Raw genomic sequence first — 14873 nt, 5'->3', positions numbered from 1 at the left:
GATCCCCCCGGCTCTTCTATACCAAGCCCAAGCAGCAGATTCAACGACAATGACGTGAGAAAGGGAGAAGAGGCCTACGATCAGGGTGCAATATTGGACACCTAGTCTCAGGCAAGGCAGGAGGAAAGTACACGTACATGGTACATGTAGGCACAGCACCCAAAGGCTGTGGAACTCAAGGAGGGCGTACAGAGATTCGGCAAGACCAGTTGTCCTCTGCTGCTACCCTCCGGTCCTCGGTGGGCCCCTGCCATGACCAAGTGCTGTGTTCGGTGTCGTACCCCTCGGTGCGCATGCACGAGCCAGATGGCTGGAGCACGTCCCCTCTCCCCCCCACCCGCACACCCTAGCACGCACCTGCCCATCGCCAGGGTTCGCGGCTGTCGGTCAATGGCGCCTGCCCTCCATTCGTCCTGTCTGGCCTCGGTCGGCCGCCGCTGCGTGCTTGTGGGTGAGGTGAGGTGCAGCAGGTAGGCAGGTAGGGAAGCAAGGGAAGGTGCGGTGCGATGCGAGTGCAGGTGCGGGTGCGGGTGCGGGTGCGCAAGTCACTCAGGTCAGGTTCGAGTGTGCAATAGCAATAACAATAGCAATTACAAGCCCAATCGTTGGTTTGCTGCAACGTCCCCTCCTTCCCAAGCAGGCAGAGAGACGCATGCCAAGTACATTTCTCTCCGGTTTGAAGCCTTAACCCGGCCGTCACCTCTCACCTTTCACCTTCGCCTCTCACCTGGAATTCCCCGTCTCACGCCTACGAAGGAGACAAAACTCGCGCACCTCGAATCTCGACCAGCATCCCTCACAGCCACCTGCAGTACTCGTCAGTGTCGAGTGTACAGAGCTCGAGCCTACGCGCATACGCCCACTTGGTCATACGCGAGTCGCGTCCCCCCCCCTCCTGCCCCTCTCCGTCTTCTAGTTCCGCCTTCCAAGGTCGCTTCCCCTCGCCGTTCACGTCTACATCCACGCCTCAGGTCCATCTCCGCGGTCGGTGAAGCTCGGTGGGGCGCAAAGGTTAAAAACAAAGCACAACACACCCTATCGTGGCCCGCCCCATCGATACTTGTACCGCCCGCGCGGCACTTTATCACTCACATTTTCACTTTCATTCGATCATGGGCCCTCGCGTCTTATTCTGACCAACATGCATCCGGCTCCCAGCCTGCTCGAGGCACCCCCCAAGACGAGCCCCTCGGACGAGCCCACCCGCGCAACCTCCGTGCCGTACCAACAACAACACTCACCCAGCCCCCAGCAGTCAAGTGAGCAGATGCCGCAACCACAGGAAGAGGACCATGCCATGGTCGACATGGATCCTCAACTGCAGCAGCAGCAACACCAGCTCCAGCAAGAGCAGCTCCAACAAGAGCAACAGCTTCAACAGCAGCAGCAGCAGCAACAACAACCGCAACAGCAACCGCAACAGCAGCAGCAGCAGCTCCCTTCAGTCACCTCGCCCAACCACCAGACATTGAACCCCAATCCGGCCTCACCGCCGATGAGGAAGGACACCAATTCGTCCGTGTCCACCACGGCCACCATGGCATCTGCTGGCACCGAAATGTCAACAGAGACAAACAACACATCGTACAGTGCCGACACCTCTCCTAACCTTACCTCCATCTTCCACATTAAGGATGGAGCCGACATGTCTAACCGGGTTCGCGCGAGCAGGAGGCGAACCGGCCCTTTGTCTTTCCAGCAGAGAGAGAAAGCTGCTCTCATTCGAAAACTCGGCGCCTGTCCCGACTGTCGTCGGAGGCGCGTTGCTGTAAGTCTGAGGCTCCCAGGGCCTCACATAATCCATTGCCCGTGCGCCGGCCGGCTGTTGCTGATACTTGTTTATGACGATCAGTGTCATCCCAGTCATCACAATATGAGCTGGGAAGACGCAGTCGAAAAGTTCAAGAACTCGCTCCCCGGCATGCAGGGTAAGAGCCACACCGGCGGCCAGAGGCCATTGAGCCCTCAAGACCAAAGTCTCAAGTCAATGTATGGCGACCAAGAGATGGACATTGACTCTCCCTCTGGTCGATTGGGCGAGTCGCGCATCCGAACGCCTTTGCCGTCCGGCCCCAGGCTCGACAAGCCGGGAGGTCTGACGGGCATCGAAGTCAAAACCGACTTGCAGTCAAATGTTGCTCGTATCTTGTCCAACCCTCACCGCAGTCGCTATGCGGGTGCTCAAGTATTGTTGCTTCATTGGGCTGGCGACCACGACCCCCATGTTAGCTCGGCTGTCAATGAACTGGCCGACGTCTTCGACCAGTACTACCGATATACGTTTCAAATTCAGGCTATTCCGTCCACTTCAGAGAGCTGCAAGAGCCCTTGGAGGTGGCTATCGCGGAAGATAACTGATTTTTCAGAGGAGCGCGACCAGCGTGATGTCCTCAAAATCGTCTACTACAACGGACATTCGTACCTTGATGATAACCGCGAAATGGTTCTCGCCAGGTGAGATCTAGTCTGCACATTTAGCTGGAATTCAACCTTGTGCTGATACCAGACAGCTCGAGGGACAGGGAGAAGGCAGAGACACTCCGCTGGAGTGGAATACAGCAGGTCTTGGAAGAAGCCTGCGGTGACACGCTGATTCTCATGGATGCTGCATATTATCCATCTTCCAAGATGGTGCGCCAACAGGGTGTTCTTGAACTAATCGCTGCGGCCGTCTCAGAGGAGCATTTCAATGAGCTTGAGCGGTGCTCTTTCACCAAACTATTGGTGGAGCAACTCAAGACACGAGCATCACATCGTGTACCGAACCCACTTACAGCTGCCGAGTTGCACTCCAAGCTTGTGTCTAGCTATCCGACGTTCATTCAGGACAGAAACGGCGACAAGGACTTGGTCACGACATCACCTTCGCCTCTCCACATTCAGATTTCGGGCAATCCGAGACTCGCATCGATCCTTGTTGCGCCTATGAACATCAGCCCGCAGCGCAACAGCTTGCCTTTTGCGCCAGAAGGTCAACAACTTGTGCTGTCCGTTCGCGTGGGCGATGAGCCCATCGACGTTGACAGCTGGACCGAGTGGTTGCGGCAGATGCCCGAAGCTGTGAAAGAAATGAGAATCGACGGCCCATATCGTCCAATCCGATGAGAGATCATTAGTCTTCATACAGATGATCCACAGGGGTGCTTCGGACGGCTACTCCTCTTCACGACTCACGCTTGGGCGGCAATGCGAATTTTGACGACATGACCACGACGTTTTGATTTTCTAGACGATGAGGTATTCTTACGACATGGTGAAACGACGGAAGGACGGACGGCGAAGGAGCACGGTATTCGTTCGCATCGGGGAGGAAGGGCATGGCGCAGGCCTCGGGCGAATGTCGGTTGGTTTTTGTAGGGGATATACCAACTTGTTGCTCATACTGAGGAATAACATGCTACTCTGCTCATCTCATTTTGACAACAGGAAACTGACATGCAAGCTATCTATTAACACGGATCTTCTACAATCTGAATCGCGGCCCATCCAACCAAGACGCAGTCGTCACAATCGTCCCATTTTACTCCTTCAACCTCTCCAGCATCAAGCATGCCGCGTCCATGGACAGGTATCTTGTCTGTCACCAATCATAGCAGTTCACCTCGATCACCACACCACCAGCGCCGCAACGGCCAAGCTCACACCCACGCCCCAGAAGCTTGCGCGTACAATGCCAGCAGCGTCCTCCTTTTCATCGGACCCGATAATAAAGTCTGGCTCGAACGAGCTGACGCTCGCCGAATCAGTCGATCCGTCCCAGCAGTAGCGCTCGAAACAGCGCGTGCACGCTTCCGGCACAGCCTCGTTGCCGCGGTGCAGGCTCCTGCTGAGGAGGGCACAGGCGACGCAGACGGGCCACTCGGTGTCGACGGTGGCGTTGCCCTGGGTGGCGGCGTTGAAGCCGTTGCGGATAATGGCGTCGCGCTGGGCGGTCGGGTAGGAGGGCTGGAAGGTCGAGACGTTGCTGTGGGCGGTGTAGGGGGCGTTGGGCACGTAGACGATGAGCGGCGGCACGGACTGGCCGGCCTCGAGGGTGAAGTTGTCGGCGTCGCAGCCGAAGAAGGTGGGGCGCTGGTTGAGGCGCTGGTTGACGAACGTCTCGGCGTCGGGCACGGGCGGGAAGAGGGTGCCGTTGCCGATGGCGGTGCCGGCGCGGTCGTAGGTCGCGCGCAGGGCGGTGCCGTTGGGCCAGTTGAAGGCCGTGTCGGCGGAGGCGTCGACGGCGAAGATGACGTCGACGGCGCGGGAGGGCTGGATCAGCGGGTGCAGCGGGATGTTCTGCAGGTCCATGCCGCCGTCGACGAGCGACAGCTGGTCGGACTCGTGGTTGGCCGACTCGTTGGTCGGGTTCCAGCCGAAGAACGGGTTGGGCGCGTACTGGGCAATGTCGTTCTCGTCGGCGTCGAGGCGGTCGAGGACGCTGGTCACGGCCTCGACGAGGAAGTCGGGAATGTCGGCGCTCTCGGCGACGCCGGTGATGTTCTGCAGGATAAAGGCGTTGAAGAGCGAGGACGAGGTGCCCATGACAAAGCCCAGCTGGTCGAAGCCGCGGACGCACTCGCCGTCGCGGGCGATCTCGCCGTTGGAGAAGTTGGAGGCCAGGTAGCGCAGCGGCGCGAAGCCGTAGGTCGTGGGGTCGAAGCTGCGGAGAAGGTGTAGGCCGGGCCGCCGTCGGTGGCGTTGATGAGCTGATAGGAGAGCGCGCGGCCCCAAAAGTCGGTGACGGATGTGTCCCAGCCAGCACCCTTGCGGGCGACATCGCCGACGATGGTCGACCAGTAGTCGGCCGTGTTGAGGATGGAGATGCCGGACTCCTCGGGCCCACGGAAGATGGAACGGTCGAAGCGCCAGACGGAGGAGCCGTCGGACCCTTGCTGCAGATCAGGGACGGTGGAGAAGTTGTTGGCGAAGATGGAGCCGACGAGCCAGCCTCCGCCAGAGAGGCCGGCAAGGTAGGTGGCGGACTGGAGCAGGCCGCCGATGGCGCCGGTGCCGTTGTCGGATGCGCCGGGGTTGCGCGAATCGGCCGCCGAGAGGAAGCCGGCTCCGTTCATGAGAGCACGGTAGCCGCCGCCAGACACGGCAATGGCAATGTTGGGCAGCGCCGTGGCGTTGTCACGCACGCGATCAATGTAGGCGCCTGCGTCAAAGTCGGGGATGTTGGCGCGCGTGAGGAGCTCGCGCATGGGGTCAATAGTGTTGTTGCGGCGACGGGGAAGCCACTCGGCCTCTTGGTCTGAGAGGCGGTCGGCCAGGCGAACCGAGGGCCGGGTCGAGGGGCAGTCGACGACCTTGGGCTCATAATGGCCGCTCGGCGAGTCGGGGAGTGCGCGAATGTCGACCGACACAACAGACAAGCCCTCTGAGCGCTTGGCCGCGACCGCGTCCGCAGCGCTCACATCGCCGGCGAGCGCCGCTGCGGGATGGGCAATCGAGGCGGCGAGCCATAACAACGAGTGCGAGAGTTTGGCCATAGCCAGCAAAGGGTTAGGGATATCAATTGGGTGCCAGTGGTATGAAAGGCTTGTGGGAAGGAAGAAGGAAGAAAGTGAACAACAACACTGAGCAGCAGCTGAATGACAAAACCTCAGCTCGAAGAGAAGCTAACAGCGCGTGGCTGTGGGTGTCGAGACGCGCCTTGGATGAACCAGAAGAAGTGAAAAAAGCAGCTCCACGAAACGAAGGGAAGCGATGACACGGCGATTGAAAGGAATTAAAGGTTCGCCGTCTTGGGGCATCGAGATTGACAGATGCAAAACGGACAGGCCAAGGCCAAATGGCGATCCCGTGAAGATCCACCAGCAGCTCAAGCACAGAGAGGGAGCCGCAGTCTCGCGTATGACGCAGCCCGAGGAGGCCACCCGGGCCTACGAATAAGCTCGTTCAGGCTGCGTTCAGTTCGGGATCCTCGGCCAGGGTGGGGGGTGCATGGTGAAGGGTGCCCAGGAAACGGGACTAGGGGGGGCTGAAATGCGAGGAGAGCGAGCGGCGGAGTACCGCCTGTCAGCAACCCATCTGCGGTGCTATTCTGGTTCTGGAGGCTCAGTAAGACGGTCGGCGGTCGGCGGTCCTCTGCGCGTGCTGTGAGCATGCAGGGGGCTGCTTGGCTTTGTGCGGGTGGTTGAAGAATCGCCTTGTCGTGGTGTGAAAGTTGTTGCCGCAACAGGCAACCGATACATGGCCAATACGCGGAATGCGTTGTACAGTGAGCTCCGATGACGATGATATGATTCGGTGCTAAACGCTGTAGTGCAAGGGCGGTGTTTCCGGTTTGGACTTCATGCAACAGCATAGGCCAAGACGATGAGGGGCCAACACTGCGATGTGTTTGGACAGATCATCAAGGAGACCATCAAGGACTAACGAAGACTCGGTGACGAAAACATCGTGGCGTTGCACCAAAGCATCCAACAGTGAGGTGAGTGAGCAGGACATAGCCTCTCACCCTGTGAAGGCGCTTGGTAGTGAGCAGATGGGGCATCCATTCCCCTAGCAGGTAAAGTACCTCAGCAGAAGAAGCTGGCGCCGAAGTCTGTCTCGCCCTAGATCCATCCTCACAGGGCGCGCCGCCTCTCTGGCACGAAGCTGCCGTCTTGGCTCGAAGATTGTCCCCGTCATTCTTCATGTCACTCACGGCCGCCGAAGTCAGCCCTGTCGCTGACATTCTGCCTGGTGAAATGGGGGGTTTGCAGGGGAACGGGGCATTAAAAATTCCCGAGCGCGAAGGGGGGAAGACAAGGGGTCCGGACGGGGACGCGTATGCTGGCGGTCGTGCGAGCGTCCTTCGGGTTTCGCGGCCGCAATATCGAAGGGGTTTGCGTCGTGAGGCCCTCGCGGAGTTCGCTGGGAGGGTGTCCCATCAGTCATTGGCTTGATCGTTCGAGAGATCGCGTGACTCGACGCGACTGAGGGGCAATCGACGCCTGTACAGTAGTCCGTACATGGTATTCTTTGTGGCTTTGCTCGAGTCGCCTTTTCTGACTCCATTGCAACATGTCATGGGCAATTGGGGCTCTGTTCAGAGGATGAAAATTAGTTGACCGTGTGCGAATTAGGGAACCCCATCCATCCACGGCTCTAGGGTTTGGAACTGGGTTTCTCGTGGCATTCCTCAACGGCGGGTGGTCTTTGTGGATGTCATGAGTGTGGACGCAAGCAGCCATGACATGAGACCAGCAATGTGACCTGAGAAAGAGGGTTTGTTTCGGAGAATATGGTTTCGTAGAGACCGTTGTCATTCAACAACAAACGGGCGTGTGGTCTAGGGGTATGACATCTGCTTAGCATTGATCTGATCAATACTAAACTGCTGAAGGTCCCGGGTTCAATTCCCGGCGTGTCCACTTCTTTTTGCATCTTGCGCCTCCATGCTCTGACCACGATCAGTGCGTGTTCTTGTGGGGCTTCATCTTTTGGCTGCTCTTTGGGTAGAGCGGTGCTGTGTACTGTGTGCTGTGCTGAGTGCTCAGTGAGTGACCTATCTGTCACGAACTCTCAAGCATTCGTCTCTCTGACAAGTAAAATGGGAGATCTGCTGCTGGTGTCGATGTCGTAATGAATATGGATAATCGACAGTAGTGTCTTTGTGCGCCTTGTGACGAGGTGTGAAGCGATGCCTGTTTCAAGATACAGCATGACATATTGTGTCCGTCCAAGTCAAATCACTGGTTCTTCAATACTCTTCGCGAATCTCATTGACATCGTGTTATTTCCTGCCATCCAATGACCTTTCAGAAGCATTACCATACGTAAATGGGGACTGCTGACTTCGATATGATACTCATGGCTCGACTGTTGACCACTCTGGCGCCAGGCCAAGAACGTCCATCCTAGCCCGCTTCACTGTTCAATGCTCGGAGTTTAAGCAGCTGGTCGCGGTCAAGAGAAGAGCCAGCCATAAGGAAAACTGGCCTGATGAGACATGACATGAATCGAATACCCTTATACGACAGTTGCAGGCAGTTGGATATAAGGCTGTGTCATGCATTAGTAGCGTGTTGTACTTGATGGTCCCTCCATGAGAAGACATGTAAATGTGGACCGACTGCAATAGAAAGGAAGGGAAAAGACCCGATACTCAGTCATTTGAGTTCAAGTCACCATCAAAATTTAGGTCTACGCGAGGCGTCACATACGGCCACACCCAAACCGATGACAACAATGTTCCATCTTCACCTCACCAGCAGCATACTTCATGAAGAGAAACGAGCCGACAGCTGCCGGCGGGGTTGGCATCTGTTGACGGCCAGGATCAAAGTCCAAGCGGGGTGCCCTGATGTCATGGCCTCCATTGGTCACGCGGAGCTCTGGTGGACCCAATCCATGTTGACCCGGCAACACGAAACACGCTGACCACACTATCAACAAAAACCCCAAAGCTGCTCTCTGTAGGCCTGCTCCTGACTCCCAACCTGCTGAACCACATCACCATGTGAAAAGACACACTCGACCACCTTTCGACAATCCCAAACACAAGTTACTAACCCATCAGCAAACCCCGACATCTGTAACCCCCTCCCCCAAGAAACTATCCCATCCCCCCCAGAGGACTCCCCGCCAACTCTAGGCAACATGGACCCCCAATCACCACCCAAGCGGATGACACGCGCCCGCGCCGCCGCCAAAGCTGGCGATGCCGGCCCCAAGACGACCAAGATTATGACCGCCGCCGCCAAAGCCAAGGCAGCGCCCGCCGCCACGAGAGCAACAGCGTCGTCCAAGAGGAAAACCCGCTCCGACGAGGACGAAGAAGACCACAACGAGGCCTCTTCGACAGAAGCCCCAGCACGCGCCACCAGGGCCCGTGGTCGTCCCAAGAAGGCTGCCGAAGAGCCTGGCGAAGAAGAAGCGACATCATCAAGTGCCCCGGGACGGGCAACGCGTGCCAGGGCTGCCGCACGCAAGGCTGCCGCTGACGTGCCCAAGCCGGAGCCTACCAAAGAGGCGGCCCTCAAGACAACAACCCGCGGGCCCGGCCGGCCGAGAAGGCTTGCGACACAAGAAGATGCCCCGGCTGCGTCCGAGCCGCCCAAGAGGGCGACACGCACACGTGCTGCCACGGTGACGGCTGCGAAGCCGGTCGTCAGGAAGAAGGTCACGTTCGAAGAGCCCGAGAAGGAGAATGTCGATCCGGACGAGGGCAAGAAAACACCTGGTCTGCGCGGCAGACCTGTTCGCAAACCGCCTGTGCCCAAAGCGGCGAGGCCGGCATCAACCAAGACGGCGGCGACTGCTGCGGCCAAGGACACCAAGGAGACAAAGGCACCCCTCAGCCCTAAGAAGGTGACACAGATGCCCCACTCTCGAGACGACTCGGAAGATGAGCTCTGCCAAACGCCCGTGAAGGCCTTGATGAAGAGCCCGGTGAAGCCTCCCTCCAGCGCGCTCGGCTCGTTCAAGAAGCTCGAGCCTAGGCCCAGGGAGACCGAGCCCGCCGGAGACGTTGCAGACGATGAGGGAGAGACACCCGAGATCACCTTGAGCAGCCCGGCGAAGCGGCCCCCAACATCGCCCAGCAGAGACAACATGAAGTCACCAGCCAAGCGTGCCGACGGCGTGACGATCCTGCGGCCGGCATCGGCCATAAAGCCCTCCACCAATGGCGAAGCCACCCCCTTCAAGTCGTCGCTCCTGAACTCCCCAGCCAAGCGATCGCAGTCGGCTGTCAAGAGCCTTAACCTCCTCACTCACAACCGCAGCACCGCCGAGGCCTCTCGCTCACCGTTCAAGGCTTCCCTGCTTCAGTCGCCAGCCAAGCGTCCCGTGATTCCGTTCAAAACCCACGCTACACCCAGGCTTCAAAATGTCGTCGAGTCACCGCTTGCGTCCACGCGCAAGGCTCCTGGTGCTTCCGCAGAGGCAGAGACATCCTCTCAGGCGACCCAGTCGGCCCAGACCAAGGCTGGGTACATGGCCTCCCCGGCAGCCCTGCCGTCTGCCATGTCATCCTCCGAAAAGCTCATGTTCGAAGAGCAGGGCGACGATGCCATGGACCAGATGGCTGACCAGATCCTCCTCCAAGAGCCAAGTACACTCAACTTCCCCGGCAGGCTGTCTGCCGTTCTTCCCCGCTACGCCGACCCCGCCCTCAAGGACAACCTGGCCATTCTGCATGAAAATCTCGAGGACGAGGTGCGCGAAGCAGAGGCCAACAGCAGCGCTCAAGCGGTTTCGCAGATCGTCGATGAACTCACTCCCAACGAAGACGTCGTCGCAGACGAAGTGACCGATGAGGATGGAGACTCCATCATGACCGAGGAACTCGAGGTCGAGAACCAGGAAAATGAGCGGCCAGTCTCAGCTGTTGCTGACGACACTGAGGGTCCCGTGAACGCTCCTGCCCCGCCAATGGGCGTGTTTGCCCTTAGAGAGAAGGACACTACGCCCTACGACGACATGGACTCAGACTCGGATGATGAGATTGCGTACAGCGGTGAGGGACAGAGCTCACCTACCCGCGCTATCCCGTTTACGCCCACTCCTGCTTCGTCGTCCCGTCGCAGCATGGGCCAGTCCTCCAACAAGCTCGGCTTCACTCCTCTTGCGCAGCAGCTCAGCGCTTGGTCCGCTGCCAGTCCTGCGAAGCAGACGCGGCAGTCCGCCCCGAAGCCGACAGTCGAAAGCCCGAAGAAGCCGGCGCAGTCTCCCGCGGCTTCTGTTCGCATTGACTACTCTCCCGCCAAGAGCACATTTTTCGAGGACGAGATGACTATTCGCGCCGAGTTTGACCTCCAACAGCAGGTTGAGGCTGCCATTGAAGACGAGATCATGGCGGAGCTGGATGACCCCGAGTTTGACGACATGATGATCACGCAAGAAGACATGCAGCTTGCCGCTGAAGCAGACGAGATGTCCTTGCTGGAGCCTAGTCAGGTGGAAGAGATGGCGAGCATTCTCGCGCTGGACGACAGCCTCTCTGAGGCCAGTCAGGAGTACGGCGACGAGAATGAGATGCCTGTCGACCCGGCCATGAACGACGGTCTTTCCATCCCCCCGACGACGCCTCTCCGCAACCTGACCCGCGAGTTCCACACGGTCTCCAAGGTGCCGCTGAAGGCGGCTGACGACTCGACCCCCCGCCCCAAGAAGAAGCGTGCTGCCAGCATTTCGCGCCTTCCCGTCAGCAGGCCCACGCAAGGCCTGACAAGGAGCGCGACTGTCATCTCCTACTCTCCCATGAAGAACAACAGGCCTGCTCTGGAGCCGAAGCACGATGTTGAGCAGCCGGAACCCCTGCAGTCTGCGCCTGTCACACCGACCAAGTCTGACGTCTGGTCGACCTTGGGTACCCCAGCGCGGACGCCCCGCCGGGACGTCGACCCTGCACTCCTCAGCGGCGCCGTCGTCTTTGTGGATGTGCACACCAGTGAGGGCGATGACGCTAGCGGCATCTTCGTCGAGCTCCTTGCGCAGATGGGTGCGCGCAGTGTCAAGAACTGGAACTGGAACCCTGACAGTGCCGGCCCTGACAGCTCCAAGATTGGCATCACTCACGTTGTCTACAAGGATGGCGGCCAGCGCACCCTGGAGAAGGTCCGCCAAGCTAAAGGCGTCGTGCAGTGTGTCGGCGTGAGCTGGGTTCTCGAGTAAGTGGTCCCCCCGTCTCGTGGTGACCCAACGATTGACGCTAACACCATGTAAAGCTGCGAGCGAGAGAATGCATGGCTCGACGAGGCTCCCTACAACATTGACACATCATCGTCGTCGTCCCGCGGTGGTGCGCGTCGCCGCAAAAGCATGGAACCCAAGGCTCTCGCGAACCTCAACGGCATGGTGGTCACCAGCCCGACCAAGGGCAGCCGCAATGCCCAGACGGCGCCCAACACGCCCATGAACAGACGCGAAAGCACGGCCTGGGAGCACTCGCCATCGGACCTCGTAGAGGACGACGATCAGGAGTGGCAGACGCTTCTGACGCCCGTGCCGCAGACGCCGGCGCCGGACGCGCTGGCCCGGTACGCCGCCGAGTTGACCCCCGGCACGCCCACGGCCACTCTCAGCTCGTCGGATGGCTCGCCCCTGAGTGCGCCGATGGGCATAAAGACGTGTCCCCCCAAGCCCAACGCCTACAGCGAGATGGGCCACGGCATCCTCGACCGGGAGAAGGATGACAATGTCGTCAGGAGGTTGATGGCTGCTCGCAGGAAGAGCTTACAGTTTGCCCCCAAGATTGGGAGCCCTCTGGCCAGGGCCTGGTGAGGGGTTCGGAGGTGCGATGAGGGATGGATGCAATTGCCATGATGCATGAACTTGGGGACAATCGAGGCGTTTTGGGGTTGATACGGCTGGGAGGGTTTGAACTTTTGGCGTCATGGGTTTTATGGATAGGGAGACTGGGCCATACGGACAACAAGGTGGCTCCAACTTGGTGATTGGTCTCTACATGATAAGAGATCAAAATGTCGTCAGCAAACAAAATGCTCTCATCCATGGTGTGTTTGTCGTGTTCGTCGACTGAATCAAGGCATTCCATGCTGGCTGCTTAGTCACCAGCCTCCGTGGCCCGCTTGACCTCGACCAGTGGCGCGGCAACGTACGTACACCTTCCCGACGACCTCACGTCAGGCAGGTACAGCCTGACGCGTGCTCACAGGGGGGCATGCGCCTGTCGTTCCCCTCGGCGCTGACATTGGCAGTCTTCCAGAGGCTTCGCTCTGCTGCTCACCTTGCCTGTCTAGGTACCTACCTACCTACCTACCTACCTACCCTTCCATGTGAGGCCCGGCAGAGGGGAGGACAGTCTCTTCTTCACGAGGCTCAATGACTGTATTCCGCAACAATCCAAGAGTGAAGCAAAGCCAAACCTCTACGCTAACCTCCCCCGCCCATTTTCTTCTCGTTTAATGCAAACAAGGACGGGCTGCCGACGAGTACCGAATCCGACCCTGCCTATCCAAGCAAGCGTCGCCGCCCAGAATGCCGGAACACGACGCCCTCGTCCAGGCGTACTCGCACCTGGCCGACTTTCCACGGGCCGGCGAGGCCCTCACGACGCTGAAGAAGGTCGCGTCGCTCGTCAAGCCCATTATGCGCGCGCGGCGCTGGCGGGTGGGCGAGCTCGCCGAGTTTTATCCCGAACAGCACAACCTCCTAGGTAGGCGCCTGTTCTTTTTTGCGTGCATGTTCAAGGAGGAAAAGCAGGAGGAAAAGCAGTGAGGGGAGACAAGACAAGAGGAGAGGAAGGATTCGGGAAACAAGGCGAGCACTGACGACGCGCGCAGGCCTCAACGTCAACCGCGGGCAGAGGATCCTGCTGCGCCTCCGCCATCCGGGCGACCGCGCGCAGTTTGTCACCATCGAGCAGGTCGTCGACACGATGCTCCACGAGCTCTCGCACATCGTCCACGGCCCCCACGACGGCAAGTTTCACGCGCTCTGGAACCAGCTGCGCGACGAGCACATGGGGCTCGTCATGAAGGGGTACACGGGCGAGGGGTTCCTGTCCGAGGGTCACCGCCTCGGCGGCGGCGGGCAGAAGCCCATGCACGAGGCGCGGCGGCTGGCCCGCGCAGCGGCTGAGAGGCGACGCGCCAGAGGGGCAGCCACGGGCGCCGCCGCGGGGCAGAGGCTCGGTGGAGCTGCGCCGAGGCCCGGGCAGGATATACGAAGGACGATCGCCGCGGCGGCGGAGCGCCGCAATAAGTTTTTGGCACCCGGGAACTCACCACAACGAGAGGGAAATTCAAGCAATCTCGGAGACGGCAACGAGGAACGGGTTCCGCACGCAGGCCGAGGAGGACGCGGCGAACGAGGCCGCCATCTCGCAGGCGCTGTGGGAGCTCGTGCAAGAGGAGGAGAAGCAAAAGTACGGCAATTACTACGTGCCCCCCAGTGCCCAACATCCCGAGGGCAGCCAAGGAGGTGCCGTTATGCCAAATCATGGCGGGCCGCTGCCGCCGCCGCCCTCTGTCCCTGCGCCAGAAACGCGACCGCCAACCTCAGGATCGGCGCTGCAACCCCTGGCTTCATCATCCCGGGCATCTACTGATCAGTCGCTGACTACGCAGAAGGGATGGACATGCGGCCTGTGTACCTTGCACAACCCGGCCACGTTCCTCGCCTGTGATGCCTGCGGTACACAACGGGGAGAAGATGTGTCGCGAACGTCATGGACGCCTAACGAGGAGAAAAGACGTACAATGCCACTGTCGTTAACAACAGCATCGGCGTCAACGTCGACAAAATCCACGCCGGCATCCATACCGACAATCGACCTTACGGACAGTCCGCCCTCCAAGGCCAAGGCTAAGGCCAAAAGTGTGCTGCCTGCGGCGACGCCCGCAAATCCTACGGTAAAGAGCAAACCCCAGACTTGGCAGTGCTCCTTTTGTGGGACGAGGATGGAACGAGAGTGGTGGACATGCTGGACGTGTGGGAAGATGAAGGACAATTCTCGATGAGTACATTAGTGATGAGTAACATGTAAAGATTTTGTTGAATCAATCCGTTGAAGCACCCCGTTGCTGTGCCCCAGGGTTTGCGGGTTTTAAGGGTCCATTGATGACGATCCTAGGCACCTTACTGTAAGGATTTGCTTGCCTCTGCAGCTCGACTGCTGCGTGATCGGCGGGCTCGCCTCTTTCTGGTAGTGCAGAGGAGCGCTGCGGGACGACAGCTGCCTCGGTGCTGACAATGTCGCCACTTGACGATCTCTCCCGCCGGTGGTGGCATTCGCCGTTGCTAGCTGCTACGTGGTGTGTTGGTGGTGTGTGGCCCGGCTGGTAGTAACATGGTCGTTTTGACGAGGCTGGATCAATACGGGCCCGTATGTCCCATCGAGCCGTATTGTTTTGTCAGAGCTTCGGAGCGCGCAATTGTCATGATCGCCAGCGTGTTGCTGAAGAAGCGGGACCCCGGCGGCTTTGCCAGACAGT

The 14873-nt window shown here is 59.2% G+C and overlaps 4 protein-coding genes and 1 non-coding gene across 5 annotated transcripts; 4 read left to right on the top strand and 1 right to left on the bottom strand.

The window, feature by feature from the left end:
- Nucleotides 1-1141: 1141 nt before the first annotated feature.
- VDAG_06817 (uncharacterized protein) lies at nucleotides 1142-3105 on the top strand (the record flags this gene model as incomplete). The annotated part of the gene is made up of 3 exons (XM_009659521.1): nucleotides 1142-1768; nucleotides 1853-2454; nucleotides 2523-3105. The coding sequence occupies 3 exons, from the start codon at nucleotides 1142-1144 to the stop codon at nucleotides 3103-3105; spliced, it is 1812 nt and encodes a 603-aa protein (XP_009657816.1).
- A 415-nt stretch (nucleotides 3106-3520) lies between these two features.
- VDAG_06816 (lysophospholipase) lies at nucleotides 3521-5474 on the bottom strand (the record flags this gene model as incomplete). Its single annotated transcript, XM_009659520.1, has 3 exons — nucleotides 3521-3577; nucleotides 3670-4688; nucleotides 4745-5474. 3 exons carry the CDS (start codon nucleotides 5472-5474, stop codon nucleotides 3521-3523), a joined length of 1806 nt encoding a protein of 601 aa, XP_009657815.1.
- Nucleotides 5475-7250: 1776 nt separating this feature from the next.
- VDAG_20186 lies at nucleotides 7251-7343 on the top strand. The gene has a single exon. It is a non-coding gene; the product is annotated as a tRNA-Ala (tRNA).
- Nucleotides 7344-8571: 1228 nt separating this feature from the next.
- Nucleotides 8572-12198, top strand: VDAG_06815 (uncharacterized protein; the record flags this gene model as incomplete). The annotated part of the gene is made up of 2 exons (XM_009659519.1): nucleotides 8572-11585; nucleotides 11643-12198. The coding sequence occupies 2 exons, from the start codon at nucleotides 8572-8574 to the stop codon at nucleotides 12196-12198; spliced, it is 3570 nt and encodes a 1189-aa protein (XP_009657814.1).
- Nucleotides 12199-12915: 717 nt separating this feature from the next.
- VDAG_06814 (uncharacterized protein) lies at nucleotides 12916-14399 on the top strand (the record flags this gene model as incomplete). The annotated part of the gene is made up of 3 exons (XM_009659518.1): nucleotides 12916-13093; nucleotides 13221-13571; nucleotides 13687-14399. The coding sequence occupies 3 exons, from the start codon at nucleotides 12916-12918 to the stop codon at nucleotides 14397-14399; spliced, it is 1242 nt and encodes a 413-aa protein (XP_009657813.1).
- Nucleotides 14400-14873: the final 474 nt, after the last annotated feature.

Source organism: Verticillium dahliae, genomic scaffold, assembly GCF_000150675.1.
Source record: "Verticillium dahliae VdLs.17 supercont1.14 genomic scaffold, whole genome shotgun sequence".
Lineage (NCBI taxonomy): Eukaryota > Fungi > Ascomycota > Sordariomycetes > Glomerellales > Plectosphaerellaceae > Verticillium > Verticillium dahliae.
Note: the sequence above shows the minus strand (reverse complement) of the source record. Positions and strands in the feature narration are given on the sequence as shown.